Raw genomic sequence first — 26,022 nt, forward strand, 5'->3', positions numbered from 1 at the left:
TCTTGACCTTTCTAGGCAGTGTGCCTGGGGGAGGGAGGGATACTGTGGGGCTGCCCCCAAGGTGATAACCCCCCCCCTCCCTGTGCCTGCTTGCTTAATCTTTCTGCTGCAAGTGATGGGTCACTATCCATCCTCCCTTTCTCAGCAGCCTTGAGCCATTTCGGAGCAAGAGAGAGCAGTAGCTACTCCCATCCGGCTAGCAATTCCAAAAGAGTAGCCAAGGATAGTGACTACCCCCACTCTTACTCCAACTTTGGTCCTATTTATTTAAGACATCTAACAAAACCCTTGCTCCAGGTTTGCACCCCTGAATTACCCACCCCTCGCATTTTCTTATTTTGCTACAGTTGCAGCCTACGTCTTCCCCTTTCCCCCTCGACAAATTGGGGGGAAAAAAGGAGATGCAAGGAAGGGGAGGCGTGGCTAGTGATTACTGGCGGTGGAGGAATCAGAGAAAAGAGGAGGAGCGGAAGGGCGCCCGGGTAGTGGGCTCGCTCCGTCGCAGCGTCTTCCCAGTTTTGCCGGGCGAGGAGCTGCCGCCAGAGGGCAGCGGAGAGCGCGGGTTTCAGGTTCGGGCAGGCAGGCTCGACTTCTCCGCTGCCTTAGTCTTCTCGCCCTGCCATTCAGTCCGCGCTTCACCCTCACCCTGGGCAGGGCACCGAACCTGGGGGCGACTCCCGTAGCCGCCTGGGGCTGAGCGTGGCCGAGCTGGGCTGGGGGAAGCGCCTCCTGATTCTTCGCCAAAGGCCAGCAAGAATCTTCGCGGGAGGGGGAAATTGTGTCCGGCGACCGCGGCAGGAGGGACGGGCGGAGCCCAACCGCGCTGGGAGCGAGTTTGCAGGGAGGCAAACGGCGTCGGACCTCGGCGCTCGGTTCCGCGCAGGTGCATTTTTCCTGGGGAAGCAAAGCAGGTGCGGCCCCGCGGCCTCCTTCCGACTCCTCCGAGTTGTCTGCGGGACTCTCTGCAAGCCGGAACGCGGTTGCTCTGGGAGCGGAAAGCGCCAGCCCGGCGCGCCGTGCCAAGCCCGGAGTAGCGGCGGCGCCTGGCCAAGCATGCTGGTAGACTGTCCGCGCTCGAGTCCAGCAGGATCCCTGAAACTTTCTTCCACGTGAAACACAACCCCAATTGGAGCGCCGAGCCACCCGGCTGTCCGCCTGCCCAAGCCGGAGCGCCCCAGGAGTAAGCAGCCCCCGCTGGGTCTTGGGATGGGACGAACAGAAGTGATTCCGAAGTCGAGGGTGAAGTGGCTGCGCCGCGCCCGTCCCGCCGAGCTTTAGACCCGCGGCGCGCTGGTGAGAGGTGCGCCCGCCGCCCTCGCGAAACTTTCGGGGTGTGCCAGGGGAGATGAAAACCAAGGGGACCGCTAGGGAGCCCCCTGCTGCCTCCACCTCTTCCACTCCGGATGGCTCAGTCCTTCTAGGAGCGCCTCACCCATCGGATCGCGACCCCTTTGCCGAAAGGGAGACGGTCGAGGCGATCGATCTGACCCTGGACGGGCTTCTGTACGCTAGAAGTAGCGAGGAGGAGGAAGAGGACGACGACGACGAAGAAGAGGAGGAGGAGGAGCGGGAAGAGGGGCAAAAGTGTCTCAAGGAGCGAGAACGGCTATCTGGCTCATCCTTGGTCCAGGAAAGCTCCGGGTTACCGTCGGGCAAAGATGCCCTGGACCGGGTCCTGGATACCTTTCTAACCCCGTCCTCCGGCCAAGCCCACTCGGACAGCTCCTCGGCGGCGTGGTCGTCTTTCTTCGGCTCGGAGATCCCCGACTTGGCCGGTGGGCTACCGAACCGGCGCCCCTTCGACGGCAAAGAAGGGGGCGCGCCCGCGGACGCCGTTTCCTTGCCGCCGCCTCTTTCTCCTGCAGCCACCGCCTCTCCTTCCACTTGGAAGGCGGCTAAGGATGCGGAGGGAGCTCCTTTTAAGAGCCCGAGGGGCAGGGCCCCAGCCTCCGCCACCTCGACGCTGCCTAAAGGAGTGCAGCAGCCCGGCTCGGCAGAGGAAGTCCTGGCCACGGGCCCTGGCAGCGCGGCGGCGGCGGCCGCCTCCTCCTCCTCTTCCCCCTCCTGCAGGCTCCCGCTGGCTCCGGCCTCAGGGCGCTCCCCGCTGGCCGCCCCCTCCGGCTGCCACGAGTTTCTCAACCTGCCCATCCTGCCCCTCAACCCGGCGTACTTAGCCGCCCGGACGCGGCAGCTGCTGGACGTGGAGGAGCCCCAGGACTGGAGCCCCTTCTGCGGGCACCCGAGCGCGGCCTCCTCGCCCGCTCCCTGCAGCCTCCAGGAGTTCGCCAGCTTCGTGTACCCTCCCAAAGAGGGGCACCCGCCGCCGCCGCCCGCGCCTTACCTTCTCGGCTGCGGCGGGGACTTTCAGCCCAGCTTCAAGATCAAAGAGGAGGCCCTCGCGGCGGCCGTGGCCAAGAGCAGCGCCGACGGCGGGGCGCACTCGGGCGCCAGAACTTTGCCGTCGGCCACCGCGGGCCCTTGCGCAGACTACGCTCCGGCGGGCGCTGCCACTTCGCAGCCGAAGAGCGGCATGAGCGGCCAGGAAGCCTCCGCCGTCCCCCTCGCCCCCTCGTCGTCCCTGGAGTGCGTCCTGTACAAGGCGGAGGTGGCGGCGGCGAGTGCGGGCGCCGTCCCGGGCTCTTACGGACCAGCGTCTTACAAAGCCTCCTCCAGCTGCGTAGCGCAGAGGGACGCTCTCGCTTTGCCCTCTACCTCGGGCGCCGCGCCTCAAGCCGTGTACCAGCCGCTCGCCTTCCCCGGCCAGCAGCCGTTCTCGGGCCTGAAAGACGGATTGCCCCCATTCTACTCGCCTTACCTGGGCTATATAAGGTAAGGGGGATTCTTCGCCCACCCGGCTCGGAGCGGCTTCTGTGGATTCTTACAGGGCCCGCCTTTTCCGAAGGTGCCCTGCCAATATGGCTGGAACCTGGCAAACTATGGCGAGCCATAACCATTTCAGTAACATTTAGGCGGTCCCTCTGCCATTCTGAAGCTATCTGCCCTGGGGAGGCCATCGGTGGAAGCCTCTTTTGTTTTGATGCCGTGCCAGTATGGGGAGAAGGTGATAACGGGGCACCTGGGGACCCCCAATCTTGCATCTGGATTCATTCACTCCCCTGCCCTTTGTAGCCTTAAAAGTCTAGTGGCCGAGACAGCTGTCCACACCACATCAGTTGAAATACACCTAGAAAGAATATCTGTCTATCAGTGTGGTTGCTAGGAGTCGAAAATAACTTGATGGCACATCATCCTCATTAATCTGAAAGAATATATTGAGAAATCGTGTTCGCTTTGGAAAGTATGAAGAGAGGGTTGAGAAATCTGGCAAGCCTGTAAACAAAGCCCAGAAAAAGAGTCCAATACTTTAACCACTGCCTGCACGTGCACTTGTGCACACACACTGACTCCAATATCAGAATAGTTTTAAAAATACGTTTAAAAAAATCAGTGGCTCATTTTTCACCATGTTCAGCTTGACTCTTGGTGGGCATATCCACATGGCCTCCTTGGCAAAAATTCAGGGGCAGTTTCCAGTATACGAAACTTCCCAGTCCAGCCTTCATCCCTTGGGCTTCCTAGTGGTCTGCCATCCATAGACTAACAAGGACTGACCATGCTTCGTTTCCTAAAAATCAGACAGGATCCGATAAATGCTGCCACCTGCTGAGACTATATGGCCCTATAAGGAAACAGTAAAAAAATAATTGCATCCTCCTGGTTAGACTGTTGTAAATTTACTAGAATTTATTATTTATTTATTTAATTTCTATCCCGCCTTTATTATTTTTATAAATAACTCAAGGTGGCAAACATACCTAGTACTCCTTCCTCCTCCTATTTTCCCCACAACAACAACCCTGTGAGGTGAGCTGGGCTGATAGTGACTGGCCCAAGGTCACCCAGCCGGCTTTCATGCCTGAGTCGGGACTAGAACTCTCAGTCTCCTGGTTTCCAGCCCAGCACCTTAACCACTAGACCAAACTGGCTCTCGTTAATTGGAATTATCTTCCAATTAATGTTCCCTATGTGGCTCTTGTTGGACTACAACTCCCATCTTCCCCAGGCAACTTGCCCATTCTGGGAAGCAGGAGAAGTTGGTCACCTGACACCCCTTGAAAGGTACCAGGTTGGGGAAGGTTACTAAAACCTTGAAGCCTGTTGAAAGGAGCAGAACTAGTGGACAGTTTTGAACCATTATTAGTGTGGGGATCATAATAAGAACTTTGGTTTTCCAGGTGGCCTTTTTCCAGTTCTCAGAATTCCCAAACTTTCAGTCCCAGTTCATCTGGAGAGCGTCAGGTTGAAGAAGTGTGGGATAGCACTTCAAGAGGTCTCTTATGAATAATAATGGTTATCTGGTTGTTCCTTTCAGTTGCTTAAGGCTGCAGTCCCAAACTTGGGGCTGTTGCTCCATTGTAGGACTTGTTTTCAAATCAACAAAAGTAGGCTGTGGTTGTTAATGATTAAATGCACTTTTGCTAATGACTGTAATTCATGATCGTGACAACACATTATCCTGCAGAACCATTTCCATTTTCAGCCTGAGGGTGTCAGTTACAGCTGCTTGTTATCTGATTTCCCCATTTTTTTTTAAAGTAAAACTTTTGGTTTTGCTTGCTTGTTTGTTTATTTGTCAAACTTCTCTACTGCCCATCTCGCATGCAACGACTCTGGGTGGCTGTTGTTGATGTCTGTTGAAAGTTTTGTTCAACTGCAGATTTTAAAATGTTGAACTGATATCCAGTATAATTTGACTTCTGGACTAGGATTGGGATAAGTTAAATTCCCTTGGTTGGATAGCTATGATCCTTGTCTGTGTGACCCGAAATCAAAACATAGTCTACCTAACAAGGTTGTTGTGAGGATAAAATAGACTGGGTAGGAGAAAACCATATATGTCACCCTGGAGAAAGGGCAGCTTGGAAATCTCATTATATTCACTGAAATTAAGTGTCATAATTTGTTTTTACTTATTGTAAGTCAAGCTTCTACCATACAAACAATGCTGAAAAATTAAATGGCATACAGGTAAGTGTGTCGTACAAGAGAAATCCAAGCTGTTTCTCCTAAACCATGCTTAGAAATAAATTTAGTTCCATGACAGTTTGCAGTTTCTACAACACTTTCACTGTTGTTGGTGTTCATCCTTATACAATCTATATGCAACAGTAACCTCTGTTAAAGATTGATAACAATATGTCAGACCCTTAAGTAGGCCTTACCTCTGGTTGAAACCTGGAAGATGCACACAACTAGCCATAGTGGTGGGAAACTAAAACTTTTCGCTTTGTAAATAAGTGTCATAGATAGTAGATGTATCTGAAGTGGCTGCAGTTCAGAGGTGACTCTTATTCCAGCTACTGGATGTGGCGAAGGAGGCATCTGGAACAGATGTGAAGCCATGTGGCAGTTTTGTTTCATGTATTGGAAGTCATCAGGGTGGGGGGAATTGGTTCATGCAGCAGCTTTGCAGAGGTATGTTGCAGAAAACATCATCAAAGACCCCTTCCAATCTTTTCCCAGCCGTAATGGATCAATCTTCTCTGATACTCCTAAATGATAACTCAAAACCTTCCCTTCAAAACATACATTTATGCAGTATCAAGGAAACACTGTTTTCACACACGTGTTAGGAGACCAGAATTTATTTATTTATTTATCAAATTTCACCACCACCCATCTCCCTCAAAAGAGGGACTCAGAATACAATGCAGTTTCAGAAATGAGCTTAAGAGTGCTCAGATAAATATGAGTTAGCTACTTCCAAAGTAAATTCTTCCAATAAAAAAAAAATGAACACAGTATCTTTTATCAATTAAGAGAGACAGGGCCGCAACTAGGGTCTGTGTCACCTGACGCAAACATGGATTCCGCGCCCATTTTGGTGCCCCCCCAGCACTCATTTTGGTGCCCCACTACCATGGCACCTGGGGCACATGCCCCGGTTACCCCCCCCCCCCCCCAGTTGCAGCCCTGAAGAGAGAACATGTGCTAATCTAATAAAGAAGGGGTGGAACTACTACTTACTGGAGTTGTACTTATACCATTTACTGGGGGGAGAAAACTGTTAAGGTGATATTTATTCATTTGTTATTCAAATGTTGTTATCACCCATCTCCCCCAAAGAGGGACTCTGGGCAGTTGACATGATATCCGTCTCTAACCTCCTTTAAATTTTACACTTCTGTCAGAATACTTACAATGCAGAATCACAGCATTTTATGCATTTCCAGATTGTTAAGAGCAATCAGTAAACCATGGTTTGCTTGATGGCAACAAACTACAGCAAGATTTACACTTCACGCTTCCAGGTCTGCTCTGTTTCTCTGCAGTTCCAGGAAGGCAACTAGAAAGTTTTGCAGCCATTTTTGATTAAGCACATTTTGTCTTTTTGCCCAAACCTGTTGTGATATAACTTGATTATGGCAAGTTTGAACCAAGGCAACCTCCATGTGTGGTGTTTCAATTAGGGCCATATGTTCATCTGGCACTCCCCCCCCCACCTATTCTTTGTAAAGTTGATGCATCTGAATTTGCTTTTGTAAAACCTTTCAAAGGGGGCGGGGATGCTGGTGAAAGCCTCGTGAGCAGAGTAGAGTGCTCTCACACTTCCTTAGATGATGGAGAAAGAAACATCAGGCTACATTTTTATGCCAGCTGAACAGAGTGGGTGTGTGCTTACTCTGATCTGGATATTGGGATTGATTGGAAGTGTGCAGGGAGCAAAGTAAAATGGAAGTTGCTCACCGTAATGTTCCAACACCAATAAGGTAAAAACTCCCTTGAGCTGCTTTTGAGACTTGGGACCTTCATGGGAACGTCCATCGCGTTTTCTTGGCAACAACATGGAAGTGGTTGACCCTTCTGCTGAGATGGTTTTTGACTTCTCAGGCTGGTCTACATCCTTTTGATTCTCTGATGGTCTCTGATACAAGAACTAACCAGGCCTGACCTTGCTTAGCTTCCCTTAAATACTTTTTGTATTGCCTCCGAATGATCCTATTTGATTTCCTGTTGCTAAAGACCAGAGAGGAAGCCTCCTTGCTTCCCTTCCCTTTTCCAAATAGGGACCTTCCTCTCTCCCAACAATTCACTCTTCCTCTTCTGCTGTCAGTGCCAGCAGTGGGAAGGAGTGATTTATCTCCCGATGCTTAAGAGGAGAGTGATCAACTGAGTGCTGGGAAATAAATAGCGCTCCAGGAGGTCCTGCGGATTAGCCAGCCATGATTTACTGTGAGCTCAGCTCTGCTTCAGTGTCATGTTAGTCGCCTTCCTCCAGATGGACCTTAGTGTAGGCTTTAAAATGTATTTTGCACAGTACTGCTTTTTTTTTTTAGGAGCATTGCTTTGAGTGATGCTAGCAGGGTAGAATAACTGAATGAGGTTTTTTAAAAAAACTTTACATGTTAAAGTTGTACGTTGGAATTGGTTTATTCAATTGTTGATTGACCTAGTTCAGCATTTGAAGTCCACACATCTTAAAGATGCCAAGGTTGAGAAACGCTGAACTAGTTTGTAGAGGGACATTCTGAGGGAGGCTCTGAAGCCTAAGCTGCTCTTTCAGGCATGACCTCAAGACTGGGAGAGACGACTGAGTAAATCTGGAGGGTGGAATACCCTGCTGTTGCTTCTCATCTGAGTGATGGAGCTCTTGGCTTCCCCACTGGAAACCTTGAGCTGGAGGCCTCTTTCCACAAGATGAGGATGTGCTTCTACTTTTTGTTGTAGGTTCCACTTGTTAATAAAAACTTGATGTTTTCATCCTTAAAAAAAAAAAGGAATATGAAGAAACGTAAGCAGGAAAAACTTGAACTGAACTCTTAGATGCTCAAGCAGGCGCTTCCAAAAATGTCCAGGCAGTTCTAAACAATGCTAACAATGTTTACTCTGGCATTTATTTGTTTATTTATTAGAAGATTTACATCCCCCCTGGGCAAGGCTTTAATTTTTATTCCTAGAACTAGAACTCCCACCCCTTCAGTGTCATTGATGGAGGCAGATGAGCATTTACAAGAGACGGGTCACCCTGCTGGCTTGTGGATGTGAGCTGTTAATCCTGTCCTGCATCCTAAGAGCTTTGGCTTGTATTTACACCCATTTTGAAAATCTCTCTTATTTACCTAGTCCATGTCCTGTTTTTTTAGATTTTTATTTCCTCAGGATTTGATTTGCTGCTGCTTCTCTGTTGGTTTTCAGTTTCTCATCTTTTTCTATTTGGTTTAGGTCTGATGCCGAAGCTGGTCAGAGCCCCCAGTATGGGTTTGAACCTTTGCCCCAGAAGATCTGCCTTATCTGTGGTGACGAAGCTTCTGGATGCCACTATGGTGTCCTCACCTGCGGAAGCTGCAAAGTCTTCTTCAAAAGAGCAATGGAAGGTATTCTTATGTTGGTTTTTCTTCTCCTGGTTGCATGCTACTCGCAAACAGAAAGTTTTTAATTTTTATTGTGTTAATTTTAATCTGATATTTGTTGGCACACTTGTTGGGATAACGTATGCCAACAGCATTTCAGCAACTGTGTATATGCGTGTGTGTATGTGGGGAGGTTGTATTGCTAAAAGGATGTGAAGGAACTCAGTTATAGCATCACAGACATTGCTGGATGCTGACTGTTGAACAGATCGTGGACTGCCCGTGTGCAAGTTAAGCTAAAGAAGAAGAAAAAGAAGAAAGCCATCTAGTTTCCACAATATGATCTTGGGCATATACCCACCACGTTCAAGGAGAACATCAGGAATTGCTTTGAAGTCCTGAATCTCACTGCTAGAGAACCAGAGAAACCTTGGTATAACTCAAAGACGTAATTAAGGATGAATATGAAAACAGACTGCCAAAGATGAAGAAACAGAAGAAATGGATGTCAGAACAAGCCATGGAAATTGCCAAGAAGAGAAGCCAAAGCCAAAAAAGATAAAAATCTCAGAAAGGAACTTAACGAAGTATTTCAGAGGATTATTAGAAGACACAAGAAGAAGTGTTATAACAACATTTGTGAAGGCATTGAAGATGGAAACAAACATGGAAAAACAAGGAAAGTCTTCCAAAAGATCTCTGAAATCAGTAAATTGGTATCCTAAAGGATGCCAATGGACGAATAGCAACTGATTCAAAGAATATCAAAGAAAGATGGAAGGAGTATACTGAAATACTGTACAGTAGAGATGTCAATATCCAAGTTACTTTAGAAGATATTCCCTACTTACAAGAACCTCTAGTACTAGAAGATGAAGTTTGATCAGCACTCCAATCCTTATCAAGTCAGAAGGCTACAGGAACTGATGGAATAGCCACAGGAATATCGCAAGCAACAGAAGAAGAATCAGTAAAGATTCTGACTAACCCGTGCCAGTAAATTTGGAGAGCGATACAGTGGCCAACCGATTGGAGGTCAATCGACATTGCAGTACCAAAAAAGGGAGACTTAACAGAGTGTGCCAACTCTCATATGGTATCCTTTGTTACACACTCTAGCAAAATAATGCTTAGGATCATCCAAGTCAGATTAGAGCCCTACATGAAAAAGGAGATAACAGATATTCAAGCTGGCTCTAGAACAGGCCAAGGAACAAGAGACATGATTCTCAGTTGGATAATTGCGGAAGCCAAAGAATAATAAAAAGAAGTCACTGTGTGCTTCATTGATTATAGAAATGTCTTTGATTGCGTTATGATCATGTCAGACTGTGGAATGTGCTTAGAAAAATGGGAATCCCAGGACATCTCATTGTCCTCGTGTGAAACCTATACACAAGTCAGGAAGCCAGAGTACAAACAACATGGTGAAACAGACTGGCTCCAGGTTGGCAAAGGAGTGAGACAAGGCTGTATACTCTCCCCTTATTTCTACAGTTTACAGTATATGCAGAATATATATTAAGGAAAGCTGGATTGGAAGAAGATGGACATGTTTTTAAAATTAGAGGAAGAAATATCAATAACCTGTGTTATGCTAAAGAAACTACTCTGATAGCTGAAAATGCAAAGGATCTGCAAGCTGTAGTAAAGAAGTCAAGGAGCACAGTGAACAAATGGGATTAAAAGTAAATATAAAGAAGACCAAAGGATGACAACAGATAAAACAACCAGCTTTAGAACTGACAGTGAAATATCAGAGTGGTAGGTATCTTCTGCCTTTAAGGATTAGTCATCAACGGTAAAGGAACCAGCAGTCAAGAAATATGCTGCAGACCAGCACTTGGTATAGCAGCATTGAAGGCCTTGGAAAAGATACTCAGATGCCATGATGTGTCTATACCTACAAAGATCAGAACAGTGCAAGCAATGGTATTCCCTGATACACTCTATGGAAGCAAAGAATATTGACCCTTTTGAGCTTTGGTGTTGAAGAAGACTCCTGAGAATACCATGGATAGCCAAGAAAACAAACAAATGGATCATTGAAGAAATCAATCCAGAGCTCACTTGAGGCACAAATAACCAGGCTCAAATTATCCTAGTTGGGATATATTATGTGAAGACCTAGATCTCTGGAGAAGTCTCTAATGTGGGAAAGGTGGAAGAAAAGAGAAGAATTGGAAGATCAGCAGCAAGATGTATGGGCTCAGCTACAGCAGCAATGGGTGGACTGTTGGAAGACTGAAGAACCAAGTCAGGGACAGATCATCATGAAGAAAAACTGTGTGGTCACTAAGAGTTGACACCAACTTGATGGTTCATAATCAATCAATCAATCAATCAAATTAATGCCAGCAGCATTTCAGCTATTATATGTAGCAAGGTTAAGAATAGGATTTCTTTCTTGCTTACACTCAGACTTCAAAGAACCTCATTAGACTGCATTCAAGAGCACTATCATTCAGACCTTGATTAAAGAGAATGTGTGCAATTAACATATAGTGAACTGGAGATGCAGTGCTTAACTATTGTTTAGATCAGTTGACTTACTGGCAAGTATTACTTTAGAAGAGATTTTCTCTCTTTTTGTAATAAACAGAAGAAAGTTCTTTTAAAACCATCTTAATGCATGAATATATTATCTGAAAATGTAGAAAAACATTTCTTGCTTTGGAAACACTGGCTTTGCCCAGCTGCAAGTTGTGCAATTTTTATTTGAGATGCCTTTGGTTGAGTACAGTGTTCCAAAGTGTCCATAGCCTTTTGGTAGTTGCCTGGTGTATGGTCCTTCCAGATGACTGTGAAGGAATTGGTCTGGACAGCAGTAATGGCACATGTTTAGCATACAGAAGGCCAAAGGTTCAGTCACTGACAAGAACTGGGTAGCAAATGATATGAAAGATCTTGCTGCAAGGAAAAACGGAGTAGACCAATTAGTTTCATTTTCTGTAACACAACTGTATTACATACTGGAAGATTTTGCTCAAGGCTATGTGAACTCCTTTAAAAAAAGTGTATCTCCTCCCTGGCTATCTATCTGACCTTTGCCAGAAGTGTGCTCTGCAAACTAAGATTTGGATTATTTATTATTTTTCATAATTTTGGTTTTCCTAGACACGGGGCAGGAGCAAGCATTCTTTCTCTGTGGCTCATTCTGGATACCCAGAACTTGTACCTAAACAGATCTGTGTGACCAGGGTTCCGTCTTTACATTCCAGTCATTTCAGTGGAAATCAACATAGCTTTTACTGTATGAGTATTGTGAAAAAAGAAAACTTTGTGCTTCAGAAGGATTGTGATGAGACAGTGGACTTGATTTGCAAATGAAAATGCCATTTGTTCTTGAGAGCTTCCTAGAAATGTACGGGCTTGTGTCTAGTGCTAAAAGGAAGCAATTTGAATGAGAAGTTGAAATTGCAGTGCTGGGGACTTGTTTGCCTGGGAGAAAGCTTTGCTGAATGCTCTGGGTCTTTCTGAGTAAATATGCATAGCATTGTGCTTTTAAATACAGTGTGCAAAAATACTTTCAGATTGTAGCCCATAAAAGTACATCTTACGCTGCTTTTTTTTCAAGGTGCCACAAAACTTTCTGTTGTCTGACTGGAAGGAGCCTTAACATAATCTTACTGAGTACTTTGTCTTACTTGATATGCTTGAGTAGGAATCAGTTGCAGTGAGCCTCAGATTTCTTCTTCCTCTTCCCCATCAACAGCATGATCAAAAGTTGGAGTTGAGAGAATTTTCCTTCTGCTTTAATGAACTGCACAACTTACTATGCTTTTTAAATCAGAAACTAGGCTTACCAGTTTTGAAAGCCACAACGTTGATTGTTTTCAATAAAACTTCATTAAGATAAACCATGGTTGATTGAACTGGCTGAATTGACAAACTACAGTTAATTAAAGTAGAGGTGAAAGGTTCTAGTCACCTCCTAACCTGGATGAGAGCTCAGACATGTTTCAAGATCCTCTGACTTATTTCTTGTGCAAGCCATGGTTTGTCACACTCTTGGCCAAACTGGGGCCCTCTAGCAATTCCCAGAATTCTACCCATTGGTCAAGCTGGTTGTGAATTTCTGAAGATGAATTTTTTCAACACCTCTGGAAGATACCAGCTGGGCAAAAGCTGTTTTTAGCATGTCCTGTGATTACTCCCATTATTTTGGTATTGATAGTATACATGTACTTTGCTCCTCAAGGCCACCTTTTGATTTGTACCACAATGTAACTGTGGGCTACAGCAGTTTAGGTTTTACATTATTTTGAACAGCTTTCCTTTAGTGCCATTTTTGTGACATATAAACAAAATGCAGCTAGGATCACCTTAATAGCGAATGTCCAATTTACTTAACCTCAGTATTTTCTTTTTAATAAATACCTTGCAATAATGGATAAATTGTGCATTTCCCAAAGAAATGTGCTACATCAGTCCTGCTGTTAATTCTTGAGTCAAAACACAAATGTTGGGGTGTGAGAATAAGATGAAGGGTATAACGTAGATAGAAATGGCCAAGAATGGCAGCACTCTGAATGAATGAACAAATGAATGAATGAAGTTAATGTGTCACTACAGAGGAGCTGGTGATAGGGAGAGTATTTGTCTTCTCAAATTGGAAGATGGCTGAGCTAAATAATAACAGTAGGCCATAAAATAATCTAACTTTGGTTTAACTGCCCTAATAGTCAGACACTCCTTGGACTAGCACCTTGTCCTTTTAATGGATCTGATAGACCCGGGGACATAAATGCAGCATTTTTAGTGCAGAATACTTCCTTATCATCAGTATCTCATTCATCTCTATACCAAACACTACTTAATGTGTCTCCTGTTTTAACATTATTATGTCATGTAAGATTCAAAGGTAACCAAGATTGAAAGTTTAAAAGTGCCTTTGCATACAAAGTGAAGTCCAGCTTAATTAATTGGTGAAATTATGAACAATGCCTACAGGTAGTCCTCGCTTAATGACTGTTCGCTTACCAACTACAGGGAGTTACGATGGCACTGAAAAGCTGAGCTACCACTGCTCCTTGCACTTATGACCATTGCAACGTCCTCTGCAATCATGTGATCATGATTCGAGTGCTTGGCAGCCGTCACACATTTATGACGGTTGAAGCATCCTGTGGTCACATGATCACCATTTTCAACCTTCCCAGCTGGCTTCCAATAAGCAAAATCAATAGGGAACCATGTGATTTGCTTAATAACCACATGATTTGCTTAATGACTGCTGCAAAAATGGTAGTAAAATTGGGCCCAGATTCGCTTAAAGACCGCATTGCTTAGCGACCTAAATTCCAGTGCTAATTGTGGTTGTTAAGTGAGGACTACTTGTATATGGCAACATTGTGGAAGTAACTTCCCATTGAGTACTTCTGGACTGCATTTTTTATTTGCTAGTTGAGTTTCTAGCCCTAAGGATTCCTGGTGATGTTCCTCTTAGTACTAACCAGGTCTGATCCTGTTTAGCTTTTTCAAGCTCAGCCATTGAAGAGGGTTCCATTTGACTGTATGGTATCCACAAAGTATACTTGGACATTGGAGCTTGATAGCTCTCATGCCAAATCCTTGAAAGTGCTATTCAAATACAGACATGCTTTATATTTTATTTTTATTTTTTGTGGAGGAACTGACTTCTAGTGAAATAACTAAAATAATGTTGTTGCACCTGTTGGCACAATCTGCTGACAATTGGTCCATACTAAACTATGATTCTACTTCCAGCATGCTATTGGCTGGGAATGTTGGGAACTGTTGTTACAGTGCATCTGGCAAATGTCAGGTGGACAATGGCTATTTGAGCAAGCATGTAGAATTAGGCATCCTAAATATATTTGTAGGCCTTTGGCTGTGGCAAATATTTATGCCACAAGGAGCTGGAAAATTAACTAAAAACTGAGTGAGTTATGTGACCAGGATAGGGCAAGATGTTGCTATATAACCACAGTTATATGGTATTAGTCTTTGAAGTAATTTACTGGGTGGTACTTCTCAAAACACCTCAGGCTAGTGCAGGCCAGTCCATCAAAAGTTATTGATTCATCACTGCTAGGTGTGTTGAAGACAAAGTATTAAACAGAAGCTTAAATTATGCCAGAATATAGAAAGATTACCACAAATTACCAACTAGATCAATGAAGATCACAGTCTGGATTTGAAGTTGCAGCACATTGCTGTGAAAATCTTCATCAGCAATAGTTGTTTTTTTAAAAATTTATTGTTGCTTCTGTGTTTCGAATATTCTTTTGTGGATATCTGGTTTTGATATCATGGTTAAGTAGAATTATTTCAGTTTTTGTTTTGGAGGTCCCTCTTAGTCTGTTACCTGTCATGATAGGTTCATGTTGGGGACCATTTGAAATTTAAGAAAGATCCTTCTTAATGGTCACATCTGGAAGACTCAGAATCCTTAAGATCCTCCAGATGGTGTTGAATCAAAACTCTCCCCTAACATTAGTTATATTGGCTGGAGCTTCAGGAAGCTGAAGTTCATCAACATCTGGAGTCCATAGATTTTCCATCCTTGCAGAAGGCTAAACTGGATGGATTTACAGTATAATCTTTTTTTCTTACTTAATAGTAGCTCTGAAGGACAGAGGCATTCTTAACCATGCTACCTATTTTGAAAGGGGGCTATATGCTTAAGTGTTTTGCCCATATATTTTGAGGCATACCCCTGTTACTCTGCATATACTTGGCATCAGGTAAACATGCATAGTATTCTGAAGTGGTTTGCCATTGCTTTTCCCAAGGACTTTTTTCTTCACTTCCCAGTCTAGCCTGCAGCACTGCAGTTTCCTAGAGTCTCCCATCCAGGTGCTGTCCAGGTTTGACACTGCTTAGCTTCTGAACCTAGAGATGATCAACCAGAGGCTGGCACAGAATTTAAAATAATGCCTTTTAACCCTGACTTCTACCCAGCATTTTCTGTTGTTTAGAACGTCATTAGAACTTTTAAAGAGTCAGTTGTGCTAAATTGCCATTACAGGAAAAAGAAGTTATAAAGAGGTGAACTGAGAATTAATAGTTCTGGGTAGGAATTAGTGTCATAAAAATCCAGCTTGTAGTAAAATGCAGGCTTCCTGGAATTTGGATGTATTATATAGGAAGTATATTGTTGTTTTTTCAAAGAAAAAATACTGCCTGTCCTATTTATTCCCTATTAATTATTCAACATTATTTTTTAATCAACTGTAATCAAGATGAACACACTGCAAAAATGCATGGATATCTCCTTGTCCAACTTGGCACCATCCAGATGTGCACATGCAAATTTGCAAATGGAAATTCTGGCCATGTGGGAATTCAAGAGTTGTGAAATCTCTGGAAGACAGATGGCTGCAGTATAGCTTTAAAATGTTGCTGCAAGTTTAGAGATGAAATTAGTGGGAATACAACTTTTTGTGTTATTTCTGCTATACTGATGCACTGAAGGCACAACCAGACAGGTGTGTTAAGGTGCTATGTTTTGGTTCCCAAGTCAGCAGAAAAGCCCTGATGGTATAAATTGTGCTGCTCAATCATTGAGCCCTTTTCTGCCTCAGGAAAGAGGCTGGCAAGGGACACTGTCTTTACTGTTTTAATGTGGGACGAGTTCAGGAAAGAGATCAGTAGATTTCTTCCAATTCCATTTCTCTTCCCGCTGAGAATCATCTACTGGTAGGAAAAACAATTACCGCTCTCCTTACCATATATGGTGGGGCTGAGTTGAATGAGTGCAAGGATGTCTGGGATAGGCAAAGGGTGCGAGAATCCCTGGGATAGACAGAGCAAGGGAAAGGCCACATATAAGGAGGTTCTTTGCTTCTGACACCCATCATCTGGGCTATTGAGGAATATGGATCTAGTGTTCTTTTGAAGAGCACTAGCCCTCTGTTCAGAAGTAGCCTGATTTAGATCGTAGGCATGGAGGAGAGGTTATAAGAATTGTTGGGGTCCCCCCCCCCCAATTTCACCATGCCCCCTTCTTCTGCATCTGTGACTTGTCACTCAGGCATACAAGTGCAGAGGAAGGTGAGGGAATGATCAGTAACAAGTGAACTCCAACTTTGAAGAATAGCACAAAGGAATTGCAGTGTTGGTAGCAAGAGGTCATAGCTGCAGCCCTCTGGAGAATTACCCTGTGGAGTAGACAGATGATATAGGAGGAGGCAAAATGCTATCCTCCCTCTTAGTAAAAAAAAGGAAGAAAAGAAAGTACATCCATTGGCAGAAGCTGTGGAAAACCTGTGATGCACCCATTGGTGATAGAATCAGCAACACAGAACTGGTAGAACTGGTTCCTCTTTCTCTGCTTAAATAGATCTTCTGTTCAGCCCAAGACTAGCTGTTGCTTGAGCTAGGGTTTTTAACACAGCACTAAACCCCTGTAGATGTAAGGCTTCAGATGCAGCTCAGAAACCACCACTCAAGCCTTATGCAGGCAGATGCCTTTGTGGAAGCCAGGTCTCCACTTTCTCCTCTCAATGACCAGAGGGGAGCGGGCCTGTGTTTAGCAGCCTGCAGTGGCCAATAGGGGCTGGGCAAATCCCAGTGCCTGACCACATCATCACCACATCATTAATGAACTGTCAAGATTGTATCCATGACTAAAATTGGTTTGGGAGAAGAGGGAAAACACTGGAACAGGTAAAGAAAAACTTAAATTGTCTACATTGTGGGTCAGGGTGAGACATCATAAGGACATGCCATTGATTGATTGGTTACGTGCCAACAACAACTTGATGGGTCTTAGTGACCACATAGATAGATTTTCTCCATGGTTCCTAACCTGGTCCTTCAGTTCTTCCAATGGTGCTCTAATTACTACTGTACTGGAGTCTGTCCACCTTGCTCAGGGCCGCAGCTAGGGTCTGTGTCACCTGGAGCAAACATGGATTCCACGCCCATTTTGGCGCCCCCCCCAGCGTGGCGCCCCAGGCACATGCCCCGCTTACCCCCACCCCCCAGTTGCAGCCCTGACCTTGCTTCTGGTTGTCCTCTTCTCTTTCCTTCCACTTTTCCCAGCATTACAGCCTTCTCCAGAGGGAGAAGGAAATGCCATATAAACCCTGTTATGAGGGTTGTTCCTGCTACAGTTGGGAAGTCATGAGGGTGAACCTTGTTGCTGTAAGGTCATGCAGATGCTATTGCTTTTCCACGTTGGTTCATAGGAACTCATAATTATAGGGATAAAAGGAGGTTGTCTACCAACACTTGCTGACATTTGTATTCTTTGACTTTATAAATCTTTCACTTTAAACATGTGTCCTTTTCTTGTAATATATTTTTGTCTTGAATGTTTTTGCATATATGTCCTTAAGTTCTTTTAGAACTCTTTAATTTTATACACACAACCTATGTGTTGGCATACTTGTTACCCCAGAGCCTGAATTAATTTCCATTTTTCATTAGCCAAAAGTAAATGTTCAGTCACAGTCAGGGCCAGATCAAGACATTTTGCTGTTCATGGTAGTCAGCAAACAGTCCTCTTGTCCACCCTGTCCCCAGGTCAAGGTATATAATATCCCAAATCAGCCAAGTGATACTTTTGAACATGAGGGAAAAATATCCCTGGTAATAAACCTAAAACATTAACATATTAACTTGCTGTCCTTTCATGACATCTAAAAATCTGTCACCTGAGGCAGCGGGTTCATTTTGACTGATGGTAGAGCTGGTCCTGATCATAGACAACCAGATGAAAACACACACAAATCTGATTCTAGTTCCTTTGCTTAACCGAGAGTGGTGGTCTGCAACACAACTCTTTTTTACAAACCCCAGAGAAAGCAGGGCCTATATTTTTGCTTATTTTTTATTTGGGGGGGATGAGTCTTAATGGGCAAGCTTGTGTTGCAAATTGCCTAAAGCAGTGTTTCTCAACCTCAGCAACTTTAAGACATGTGGATTTCAACTCCCAGAATTCCCCCAGCAAGCATGCTGGGAGATGAAGTCCACACATCTTAAAGTTGCTGACGTTGAGAAACACTGGCCTAAAACACTTAAGTGTGAGTTGATGGGGTTTCAAGGATGAAATAATACCTTTAAATTCACCTTAACCTCCCTCCCAATAGGGGCAGATTTTCGATTTACAAGATTTTAAGTTATTTGTTGTAAATTAACCCATATTATTATAAGCATGCACTCTGTCACCTGAGGCAGCTGGTGCACTCTGAGCTGGCCCTGATCTTAGACATCCACATGAAATCCCAAATAAGTCTGACTCTGGATGCCACTGATTCAGTGGCATCTGCAGGGGGGTCAAAACTGGCAAGATGATGACCATGGTACTGCAGTCTACGCCCCACTACTTTGTATGTTCATCCACATACAGAGGGATGGGGTTTGATTGAACACCATGACCACTCTCTTGCCTGTCTTCATGCACACACACTTCCCACAGATGAAACTGGCGTTAAAGGACTATGTAGCGATTTGCTGAATAAAAGCATTTTTGCACTCATTGGCTTGGCTGCCTGCCTGTCATAGGTGCTTAACAACTTCCTTCTAATGGCTTACTGCCCTCTTACCACTGTATGTCTCCATTGGCTGTATTACCCAGATCCTGGTGACTGCTTTGCCCTGTAAAGATCCTAAGGAAGGAGCTAATAAAAGAAGGAGAACTGGCTTGGTCCAAGAGAATGAAAGGCCAGTGAGAAAGCAAAGTGAGAAATCTAAAGAAAGAAAAGAAAATGGGGAGAGAGAATAGGGAGGAGATCATATACTTGACTAAAGTCCTCTGAGATCTTTTGAAAAATACATGCATCTTGAGGATAACATCACTAGCGCAATGGGAGGAGCAGATTTGTCTTTGTTATTTGGTCTTGCCTGGACCTGAGTACTTGGATTTTCTTCTTGGGGCCTTGCCATTTTTTTTGCACATAGCAGGTTGTCCTGGCAGCCGCTCCACATGCCAATGAGTTGCAGTTCATCCTTTAGAAAAACATTTGGAAAGGAAAAAAGGTTTTACGCATCCAGAGGAATGATGATAACATAATTAATATATTTCACAGGCTGTGCTTTTTAGAAATGGAAATCTTTTAATTTGCTTCAGTCCTAGTGCTTGACCAAAGCTTCTGTCTATCAATAGGACAAGTTCCTGCTCTTTTATAGAGGGTTTTTCTGGGAGTGACAGGATCTGGAGGACTTTTTCCTGATGCCCTAGAATATTTTCATGGACAGAAAATGCTTGGAATCATCCCATCCCACTCCACAACACTGGAGATCCTTGTAGCCTGAGGATCGCGAACAGCGCTAGTGCTAATCCAGCAAGAGACGACAGGAATTGGGGATGCCATCATATCCAGACTGCACTGCAGCCTTAAAGGGACACTAGGTCAAGCCACCCCATTTCTAAATCACCCAATTTATATTTTCTTTAAGTTTTTGTACCTCAAGAGAGACTTTCTACAGCAAGAAGAAGCAGACTCTCTTGGTGCTTATTGTTATTTCTGGATTAATTGTAAAATCTTTTTTTAAAACTTTGGCTTATTTCCCATTTTAAATATTAAGGAGGACTGTGAATAAATAAACAAACATCTCCCTGCTCTTATTTTCATATTTAATTTGAAGGATTTAACATTCTCCTACACGTTGAATCTGCCGTTTTGAGTCTTCAGTTTTCTGTTCACTTTCTTTGGGAGCCACAGCTGGTTAGCATACTTTCCCTTTCCTCAGTTACTCTTGGAAGCCTTTCATTAACCCATTAGCTCCTATTTGCACTAGCCAAGTACTGTATCTAAGGGGCACCATAATCTACTGCCTGAAACATGGAATTGCTTAAGGAGATTTTCTCAGAGTTTCGTTCTGAACTTTGTTCTGAGCTCAAACCGATTTTCATGATACCTTTCAAGCTATTCTGAAAGATATTTGGGACATTACAGAAAATACCAGTTTTAAAATGTGTCAGCTGGCTGAGGATGTTCTGGAGGATGAGGAAGAGTTCAGTCAAGAGGGAGACAGCGAGACTGGAGTCTTTGATGAAATGCCAGACGAATACACTTTGGTGTTGTAGGGGTTAAGACAGCTTGATTTGCAAGATACAGACGAACTTGTTTTTCTGAGGAAATGTTTAGGGAAAGAAATGGCTCTGTTCTGTGGGAGGTTTTCTGCTGAGAAGTCTGAGTTCCTAAGGGAGGCAGTTGGGCTGTTTGATCTCTCTATGAAAAATGCCCTGAGTGTAATACGGAGACAAGTAAATGCTGTGGTATATTTCGATGTGGGATAAAGAATTAAGAATATGTATTTGGATTGTTATTAAGGCTTATATGATTCCATTTTTCGTTAATGATTTGGATTAAGAGTTATTCCATTGCTTTTAAAGTTTGTTTGATGTTTTGAGATTTATAAGATGTATTAATAGTTGTTTGGTTGTAGGCTTAATAGGGCTAAGATTGTTACAGCATTATTAAGTATAAAAGTAGACAATGTAAATGTTTTTATAATTTGATTTTTATTATAGCGGTCAGAAATATATAGAATAGTGCTAGGAAGGAACTACTTAAATAAATGTTGTTTTGGCGGGGGAAAGTTGATTTGGAGGTTTATATATTTGTGTGTGCGTGTATGTATGTATATATATGGAAGGAGCAATTGTGTTTAGTGACCTTTATAGTGTGCTAATGGAATGACTTATAGAAATAATGTGACCTTGGTTAGATATAGAGTAAGGGATTAATTATGGAAATTGTTGTATATTCTTGTCGTTGAAAGTCAGAAGTCACCTTGTTATGTAATCTCTTTAAAAATCTTTTTTCATCTGTTTTTTTCACTTTTTTCTTTTTTTCTTTTTTCCTTTTTTTGTAGTTTTTTGCTTTTTTGTAGTTTTTAACTTTGCTGTAAACTTAATAAAATTCTTATTAAAAAAGATTTTTTAATTTAATGAACTTTTGATTCTCTGGTTCTCTAACTATTGCCCTTGTTGTGTGCAGAGATGCAGTGGGGCTTAAAAGTTGGTGGATCCTATTGAATGTTCAATATTTATGCATAAAGGTGACCTAAAACATGACCTGTTCTCCACACAAGTCCTAAAACTAGATAACCCACTTAAACAAATGAGTCAAGAACATTATACTTGTTCATTGATTTATTGAGGAAAATGATCCAAAGCTTTGTGAACCTTTGCTTTCAGTAACTGGTGTGCCCTCCTTGGGCAGCAATAGCTGCAACTACAGATAGTCCTCTACTTACAACCATTTGTTTAGCGGCCATTTGAAATTTGTTTGTTTGTTTGTCATATTTGTCTACTGCCCATCTCACATACAATGACTCTGGGCAGCTTACAACAGCATGGGAAAACATGACTTACAACCAGTCCTCACACGACTGTTGCCACATTCCCCACAGTTGCGTGATCAAAATTTGGGCATTTGGCAACCAGCATGTATTTAAGATGGTTGCAGTGTCCCAGGGTCATGTGATCACCATTTGCAACCTTCCCAGCTGGGGAACGACATGATTTACTTAACGACTGCCTGGTTTGCTTAGCAACCAGTTTGCTTAGCAACTACTTAATGCAGTGATTTGCTTAACCATTGCTGCAAAAAATGTCATGAAATCTGGTGCGGTCATGTGATGCCTCTTAATGACTGCAATGCTTAACAACAGATTTTCTGGTCCCTGTTGTGTTTGTATGTCGAGGACTACCTGTAAACATTTCCGATAACTTTTGATAAGTCCTGCACGTCGGCTTGGAGGAATTTTGGCCTGTTCCTCCTTATAGAACAGCTTCATCTCAGGGATGTTGAGGGGGTTTCTCTCATGAACTGCCTGCTTCAGGTCCTTCTACGAGATTTCTTTAAGATGAAGGTCAGGACTAACCCTAACCCATTCCACAACATTGACTTTCTTCTGCTTTAACCATTCTCTGGTCATACAACTTGTGTGTCTCTACCTACAGAGATCATAATTGTGCGGGCAGTGGTTTTTCCTGTGATTCTATGGATATGAAAATTGAAGAAAAAGGGTAGAAAGGGTATTGATGCTTTTGAACTTTGGTGATGAAGAAGACTCTTGAGAACACCATGGATAGCCAAGGAAACAAACAAATGGAAGGCAGAACAAATCAATCCAGAATTTTCACTTGAGCCACAAATGACCAGGCTCAAATTATCATATTTTGGACAATTTATGCAAAAATCCAGCTCCCTCAAGAAGACCTTAATGGTCTTAAAGGTCTGTGATGTGATCACTAAGAGGCAACGCCGACTTGACGGCACTTAGTTGAAAATCAGATTCAGCAACTTTCCATTTCTGTTGCAATAGACATTACACTGTGGCAGCAATACTTTTGCTGGCCCTGAGGCTCCGGACGGTTAATTCTTTTCTGAAGAGAGGTGCCTCTTCTATACTGCCCTTCACTTTTCCTATGGCTGAGTTTACAGTCTGTGGTTGCTAAGAAGTCATTCCAAGCTGCCACATTTGCTACTAGGGTTTCTTACCAAGGGAGATCAGTACACGGAGCAGCTTTTCTAAAAATTAGCATAACTATTATCTTTAGTACTTGAACCTCCAGCTAATGCTATCAAACCTCAGCCACCCAGAGTCATTGTATACGAGACGGGCAGCAGAGAAATTTGACAAATAAATAAATAAATGACATTGAAGGTCGCTATGCGGGGCAGATGATTGTGAAAGCAGGTATCCTGGACGTGACTGCGCACTCTAGCAGGTGAAAGATTGGGTTGCATCCAATCTATTTCTCTTTTAAAAGCTCCAAGATGGCTTGCTAGTGTTGATTATGTTGTATACTGCTTTAGAATGGATGTAATTCTAACCTGCCCTTGCTGTGGACGATGTCCACCAGGTAGGGCAACTGAGTATCCGAAAGGATATATTTCCAGTATTTGTATGCATTCTTGTAAGATGGTTTACTCAATCTAGTACAATTTGATAAAGCTTATCAAAATAGGCATACACAACAAGTCCATACTAAAACATTCAAACACCGGCAAAGACTTTTCCATGCTAATTAAAAGCATTGCAAAATGAAGTATTCAAATAAGAAATGGTTGAAAACCAGCCAGAACACACAGAATGTCAGTTAAGAGCAGCTTTAAATAACTTGTGCAAGGCTTGTTTGAAACACCATCCAGGTGTGAGGATCTTCCCAGGAAGGAATTCTGTAAACATGGGACCAGCAACCAGAGTCCCTGTGTTTCTAGTCTATTAATATATGTAGTCACGAGCACTGTCTCTAAAGTTGATTCTTACAGTCTTGACCAAATCCTACAAGGCAAGGCTCATTCCAAACTGTTTAGGGCTACAGTAAAATGAATTTATATCATCATCATCATCACCACCATCATCATCACCTAAATAATTCATGAGATTATGATGGAGTATCGGGCAATACTTGAATATAGGCTGGATCCATGGCATTCCTCCTGTTAGAGATGAATTTCTTGTTCCGAGAACCATCTACATCTGAAATAAATCTGCCATGTGCCCAGAGATTAATGATCTCCTATTCTGCTTTGTTTCAGTGGTTAATCTGGTTATCAGACATCACTGGTGCTTTGCTTGCTCAAGTTATATAACTACTATTTCATTTTGTTCAGCTGCTTTTACTTCTGCTTCTGCATAGTAAGGGTTGTAATTCACTTTGGCCAGATGAGTGTTTTATATTTATGTATTAATTTATGATTTCAGAGAGTAAAACAATCTTTATTTTGGAATTTTGCATTTTAGTGCTATTGGAAACAAACACTGCCATCTTGATTTGGGAGTTTCCTAACTTTATTATTATTTATTATTCAGTCTAATATTAAAAGAAGCTGGATTGGAAGAAGATGGATGTGGTTTTCAGTTGGAGGAAGAAATATCAATAACCTCCACTATGCTGATGCCATTACTCTTAACTAATAAAAGTTAAGGAGCAAAGTGAAAAAATGGGACTAAAATTAAATATAAAGAAGACCAAACTATTGATAACAGGTACAACAACCAGCCGTGGAACTGGCACTGAAGATATTGAAGTGGTGGATAGCTTCTGCCTTTTAGGATCAACCATCAATAGTAAAGGACAAACAATCAAGAAATACACTGCAGATGAGCCCTTGGTAGGGCAGCCATGAAGGTCTTGGAGAGGATATTCAAATGCCATGATGTATCTAAACCTACAAAGATCAGAATTGTGCAAGCTATGGTATTTCCTGTGATGCTGTGTGGAAGCGAAAGTTGGACTTTGAAGAAGCAGGATAGGAAGAGTATTGACACTTCTGAATTCTGGTGTTGGAGAAGAGTCCTGAGTATGCCATGGACAGCCAAAACAATAAACATCATCAAACAAATCAACCCAGAGTTTTCACTCATGGCACCAGTGATGAGGCTCAAATTATCCTACACATTATCCAAAGATCTGGAGAAGGCTCTAATGCTGGGAAAGGTGGAAGGAAAAAGAAGAGGATGACTAGCAGCAAGGTGGATGGATTCAGTCATAGTGGCAATGGGTGCAATGTTGGAAGACTGAAAAGAACAGGTTAGAGATAGATTGTCATGGAGAAGATCTTTCTGTGTGGTGCTAGGAGCTGAAGGAAACTTTATGGCACATAATCAGTCAAGGTGGAAAGAAGTAGGAGCCAATTCAATCTGTATTATATTTATTTTGAAGTGCATTTTTATTTTCCGATTAGTGTTCTTGTTTGTATTTTAAAATTTGCACTTGCACTCTCTCTCTCTCTCTCTTGTTTTATCTGTTTAGAATTATGAACACTTGGCCAATTATCCTTTATTATTAATGAGTGGATAATCTTGTATGTTATCTAGAAATTATTTGCCCCCCCCCTGCTTTCAGGGAGCCTATTGTGTTGTGCGGACAGGGTCATAAAGAGAATGTTTGTAGGTTAGTTTATCTGAATGGATATGCCACTCAACTCCATAACCAGCTCCAGTGATTTCCTGGTAATATTTGGTTTCTTGCCAGAATAAAAACATCCACCAGTTTTTGTAATTGTATGTTATATTAACTTTATTGCCTACCACTGTATTTTTAATTGCTGCATTAGCTTTGACTGTTGCTCTTATATATCTCTAAGGGTTGATTGTCTAAAAGGGCCTATAAATTCATAAAAATAAAATACTTAGCTTGCTCCTAGTCTTTCTACTTAGCTGGCTCTGTAGAGCACCTTTCTCTTCCATAAAGGATCCCCTGATCTGTATGCTGTGGCTTCCTTTCTTTTCATTAGTGCAGGGAAACAGGCAGAGCATCCAGGGAGCCTCCTCTGACACCTGACTGTGATCCTCACTGGAGAAGCCCAAATGATGATTTAATCACTTGTTACAAAATAGGATCTAAAACGGTGGCTTGTGATGGTTATACCTAAATTGGGCAACAGAATCAGACTGTTGGTTTATCTAATCTAATCCATCTGCCCTTCCTAAATATACACACTGAATAAAATACTTAGTTGTAGCATAGAACATATTGTGGGATGATCTTGTCCTCCTCTTGATGTCTTTTAACGGAGCTCAGACTATTTTTTCCTGTATATTGAAAAGACACTGGTAAATCAGGAAAAATGTCTGTGCACAGACACCTAGAATTTGGCTAGAGAATCTGTTAAATATATGGCCGCATATTAAGTTACCTAAGTGCATTGTGCCAGTTCAATATCATTCTCTAAGTTTGGACTTAGGCAAACATATTTTCCTCTCTAACAGCCATATATTTTGTCCTTCAGAGACA

At 43.0% G+C, this 26,022-nt stretch overlaps 1 protein-coding gene across 2 annotated transcripts in view; it reads left to right on the top strand.

The window, feature by feature from the left end:
- The first annotated feature begins 568 nt into the window (after positions 1-568).
- The window catches only part of PGR (progesterone receptor), a 79,677-nt gene continuing 54,223 nt past the window's right edge, over positions 569-26,022 (top strand). The window contains exons 1-2 of one of the 2 annotated variants that reach the window (XM_063305863.1): positions 569-2,829; positions 8,224-8,375. In XM_063305863.1, coding sequence (XP_063161933.1) covers positions 1,346-2,829; positions 8,224-8,375 — 1,636 coding nt within the window. In that variant the 5' untranslated portion in view covers positions 569-1,345. The remainder of the gene's footprint in view (positions 2,830-8,223; positions 8,376-26,022) is intronic. The other variant, XM_063305862.1, reaches the window with a different exon arrangement.

The sequence above is a fragment of the Candoia aspera genome, chromosome 5 (genome assembly GCF_035149785.1).
Source record: "Candoia aspera isolate rCanAsp1 chromosome 5, rCanAsp1.hap2, whole genome shotgun sequence".
Lineage (NCBI taxonomy): Eukaryota > Metazoa > Chordata > Lepidosauria > Squamata > Boidae > Candoia > Candoia aspera.